The 5,091-nt window shown below is 53.2% G+C and overlaps 1 protein-coding gene across 1 annotated transcript in view; it reads right to left on the minus strand.

Moving 5' to 3' along the window:
- Window positions 1–1,472: 1,472 nt before the first annotated feature.
- Window positions 1,473–5,091, minus strand: part of ABHD15 (abhydrolase domain containing 15) — a gene marked incomplete at its 5' end in the record, with an annotated part of 4,634 nt that continues 1,015 nt past the window's right edge. Inside the window, one exon of the mRNA XM_006165488.3 lies at window positions 1,473–3,301. Coding sequence (XP_006165550.1) covers window positions 2,776–3,301 — 526 coding nt within the window. The remainder of the gene's footprint in view (window positions 3,302–5,091) is intronic.

Here is a 5,091-nt window from a genome sequence, read left to right on the forward strand (position 1 = left end):
AATGGAGGAGAAGGGATTGCGGCATGGCCAATCACCCCCGGGAAATCACCAATCACCCCCGGGAGGTGATTTCTCGCTTTCTGTCTCTCTGTCTGTCTCTGTCTGGTGAGCGCATGTGCCCTATAGCAAAAACCTCTAAAAAAAAACAGGTGTGTATACATCCATGCCCCAAACCCCAGGTATTTTGGGCGTACACACACGCACACCTGGCACGTTTCTCAAACCACCAGGGCCAGAATTGTGACTGCACAGTTGGCCGTCCGAGATCCAGCCACTTTAACCACCACACCACCAGCTGGCCCTTCAGTTCCTTTTCATTTTTTTTATTGTTTTATAAAAATTATCTATTTAATTTTATTTATTCATTCACTTTTTAAAAATTACCAGAGAGACAGAGACAAAGAGAGAAAGTGAGAAAGCAAGCCACTAGATCTGGGACTTGAACCGTGGTCAGCCATATGGGAGTGTCCAACGTCTTAACCACCACACTACCTGCTGGCCCCCAGTTCCTTTCTATTTCTCTCGCTCAGATTAGTCAATAAGGTTAGAGAGGGAGGAAGAGGAGCAAGAAGTGGGGAAGGAGGCAGGTCATTTTTTCACACCAGAATAACATGCCTTAGACAACTGTGTGCTGTCCATATTTTAGTTCAGATTTTTGAAGTTCATTCCAAGTTACCTCTTTTTTATTTTTTAAAAAATGGAGACCTGTAGTTGGCGTAATGGCTATGTTACTGGACTCCCATGTAGTCGACTGCAGTTCAAGTCCTAGACCCGGTGGCTTAAACTCACGCCGGGCGTGTGTGTATGCATGCCCAAGATCCCGAGAGGAGAATGGAGGAGACAGGATTGCGGCGTGGCCATCCCCCCTGGAGGGTGATTTCTCGCTTTCTGTCTCTCTGTCTCTCTTTGTCTTTCTGGCAAGCGCTTGTGCCCTCTCCAAAAAATGTTTTTCTATTATTTAACTTTATTTATTATTATTATTATTTAATTTGACCAGAGAGAGAGGAGAGAGAGAGGGAAAGCAAGAAAGCAAGCCTCCAGGTCCGGGATTCGAACCACCATCAGTCATTTGGAGTCTAGCGCCCTTAACCACTATACCACCTGCCAGTCCCCCGAGTTACTTCTTATTGGATCTAGGCAAGATTATCCAAACCCCAAATGATGGCCCCAGAAATACATCATACCAAAGCCTTGGCATGTGGCTTTTGGTATAAACATTTCTCCCCTAAAAGTGCTGTGCTGTTTGTGAGTTCAGAACCAGGTGCCCTCTGTCTCAATGACAAATGAAAATAAAACTTCAGGACAAACTGGTTTTTTTTTTAAAGATTTTTTGCTATAGATGCGTGTGCTCATTGGAGAGACAGTCAGAGAGACAGAAAGTGAGAAACTTTCTGATGCAATCCCTTCTCCTCCATTCTCCTTCTGGGATTTTGGTCATGCTCACACATGCAGCCAGCGTGAGTTTCAAGCCACTGGGCCCGGGACCGGACTGCAGTCGGCTGTGTGGGAGTCCAACACCTTAACCACTATGCCACCTCCTGGCCCCCAGGACAAACCTTTTCGAAGCTTGGCTACACAGGGAACTCGCTGTCCTGTCAAAGATTTAACGGCCTAATCCTAACTAGGACACGCAGATCAGTCTGTACCTTGTCTTACTCTGCTCTTCAGCATCATTCCTCATCAAACCAAATACCCACTTAGCTGCTCAGCGGCCCGATCTGGGAAGCAGCTTTCCTGCCTTCACACAGATGGCCTTTTGAATAACTGTAGAGACAAAGCGTGGTCATGTGAAATATTCGTACATCACCGGGCCAGTCTAGCAATCTCCTGGTGCTTTTGTGTTCTCTGGTTCCAGATGTTTCTCCTGGCTGGAGAAAGGGAGACCCTAGTTCAGTGTCAAACAATGGAGCCCTAACCAGCTGCACCTGTTCAGAGGTGAGTACCTTTCACTGACTTGGAGAAAGCCATGCCTCAGCCCCAGCCAGACGGGGCTCTCTGAAGTGACCCCGTGGCTGGTATGGAGGGAGCACCTGGCACAGAGAGTCTGGCTACGTGAGTCAAGGTCTACAGAGCCAGGAGACCCAGGGGGAGAGCGCTTATTTCTAAAACACTCCTGGGCTCTCTCCAGTGAGGCCTGAGCGCCCAAGCCAAGGCCGAGCCAAGGCCGAGTCCGGGCAGTGCTGGGTCCCCAGCTGAGCCTTGCTGAGGTTCCAGGGGTGCCGTTTCATTCTGTCTTGTCTAGCCGGTCTCACGCAGCACTTCCTGCCTCGCCGTCCTCCTCCAGCTCACACGGTCTGCAACAGCCACGGGCTCTGGGCCGAGCGCAGAGCCCCGCCACAGAGCAAATGAGGGAAGTGGGCCCGAGACACAAACATCCTGTCCTTACTACGTCGAGCGGCTCCGGCTGGAGAATCAGGGTGGCCGAGCAGACGGCTTGCGTGGGACGTGCAGAGACTCGTCTTCTCTGTAGTCGCAGCTAGCAAGGACGCATTTTCTCCCAGCCCCTGCGCTGAACGGGTGCTGTGAGGCTTACGGAGGTGACAGAAGACAGTGACCGGGAATGCCCCGTTGCCAAGCAGACAGGGTAGGACGGTGCCGCGCAGAGTCCGGGCAGGGGTTCTGCTCAGGTGCCGTGAGCGAGCTCCCTGAAAGTTCTCTGTCCGCGGGCTGGTGTAAGAGACCAGGCGCTGACCAGAGTCCTCCATCCAGAGCTCACCATCTTCCTGGGACTTCCCACACCCAACTCTCTTCTTCCTTGCAGGACCTGGGCAGGCCTCACCTTGTATAGGATCGCTTCCAGCTGAAGATCTCCTCCAGACCGGACGAGGGAGAGATCTCCCGCTTCTGCAGGGGGCCCCAGCGACGCCGGCCCCCTAGGAACGAAGCTCTGCGCCTGCTCAGCCCTTTCATCCTCTCTTCCATTCGGAAGAAGTCAGTCAAGGCCCGGAAGGCCTCCAGGATGACCTCGTGGCTCCAGGCTGGCAGGGGCTCCTGGCGCAGGAAGCCGCAGTGGCCTCCGTGGCGGCTGAGCAGGAGGAAGAAGTAGGGGTTGCTGTGGAAGAGTTCGGTGGGCAGCGCGTGGTCTGGGGGCCCGCACACCGGGTCGTCGGCGCTGCAGATGCACAGCACGGGCACGGCTGCCTCGTCCACGTCCCGCAAGGGGTCGTTGCGGTCCCAGTAGGTGTCCCAGCTGATGGGAAAGCTCTTGGTGTGGCAGAAAAGGGTCTCCTCAAACTCTCGCAGGGAGCGGCTCCCAAACAGCTTGCTGGTGTCCACCGTGTCCTCCAGCGCGGTGGCATACCTGGCAGCGGGAAGGTGAGGGGGGAGGTAGGGGAGAGGGAAGAATCAGAGCACCAGCTGAAGATTTCCACAGCCCCAAGGACAGGCACTGAGTCCTCTCCCTTCTCCCTGGGCCTGTCACCCATTGGGCCTGTCACCCGTGGCAGCCATGACCTGCCCAGCTGAGGGCCAGCATTAGACCTCGAGCTTCGGGTTTGCAGGGATAGCTTTCTTCTCAACCTCAGGTGTCACTGAGGAGGCCTGGAAGAACTCATTGGCTCTGAGTACCCAAACCAGCAGGTGACACGTCTCCCATCCAGTCACCCAGACTTTCCTGCAGGTGGCACTGTGGGTGTTTACTTGTCAGTGCCAGAGGGCATGTGCACTAGCCAGAGAGAGCGCCTGCCTCGGGGCGTGGCACACTGCAAGCCCTCCTCCATTTCTCCCTCCTTTTGGAATTTCGGGCAAACATGTGCATGCACCCCGTGTTTTTCAAGTCACGAGGGCTGGAACTCCAACCTCAGTCACGTAGGATCTCACTTCCTGTGTAAGAGGTTTAACCACCGTGCTGCAGGCTGCTGGCATTAGTTGTTTTGACTTTTTTTTGTTTTAAAGCTATTACAGTATTCTGTCCTGATGATGATAAACGAGTGTCATCTTGGTCAGCTGTACCTGGGGTAGGTTTTCCTGGAGAGGGCTGGGTGGGACAGGGAGCAGATGGGAATGTGATTAATTTACTGGGGTTCTCAAATGGAGGCCTCAAGGCGCCTGCTCTGGAGGGAGAGGACCCTTTGCTATTGCAGCTTCTTGGAGTGGGCTGGCCTCCCTGACAAGGCCGGGATGGGCAGCCTAGGCCTTTGAGTGGATCAATCCAGCCTCAGTCCGCTGAATTTAGAAGCGTATCTCTCGCAAACATTCAAAGACACTCAGCTGAGTTTTCAATCCCAAACTTCCATGAGAATGGCAGTTCCTAAGGGCCTGGGTTCCCTCCCCACTGCCCTGCCCTACCCTTCACCAACACTGGTGGTGGTCACTGTGGGATGGAAACCATGGCACGTAAGCCAGATGAGAGCGCCTTGTCCCTGGACTGCGCCAGCGACTCTGGGTTGCCATGGCAGCACTTCCCAGGCTGTGGTTGAGGTCAGGGTTTGACCTCAGATCTGGAGGCACAAAGGGGTCAGGGAAGAAAAAGCCCCACCATTTATGGAGCACCTGCCCAGTGCCACCCCTTGATTTGCTTTCTCACTGGATGATTGAAACCACTTTGGGAGGTGGTTATTACCTCCGTCTTACTAAGAGGGAAGAGGGGCTGGAAGGAGTTAGCTAACCTGCTGGACCTGAACCCAGCTGTGACCCCACAGCCCAGGCCCTCCTGCTCTTTCACACTGTTGCCATAATGTCTTCAGCCTCATTCTGCCATCCCTAGGCAATGGACAGCGGCTGGGAATGCCGCTGCGGCCTCTTGGTGAAAAACACTCACCTGTCACCTGGGTAGGAAATTGTTCTCCTTTTGGAGACTTTTTTTTTAAACATTCTATTTAAATATATGTAAATGTTTGTATTCAATATTGAGTATGTATGTAGGAATATGTAAAACATATGTGAGGTCTGAAGAATTGTAATCAAACACCACCATATTTCTAATTGCTGTCACTTCCAGGCTCTGAGACTATGAGCAAACATTCTGGACAGATCATTGGTTCTGATTGCTTCCAGAACCCTCTGTGCTGATTTGCCGAGCTACGGCCTAAGTGCTCAATGTCAGCGCTGCCTCTGTGCTGGCCGCGAGGGGGGGGGGGGGGGGGGGGGGTT

Source organism: Tupaia chinensis, unplaced genomic scaffold (genome assembly GCF_000334495.1).
Source record: "Tupaia chinensis unplaced genomic scaffold, TupChi_1.0 Scaffold143921_1, whole genome shotgun sequence".
NCBI lineage: Eukaryota > Metazoa > Chordata > Mammalia > Scandentia > Tupaiidae > Tupaia > Tupaia belangeri.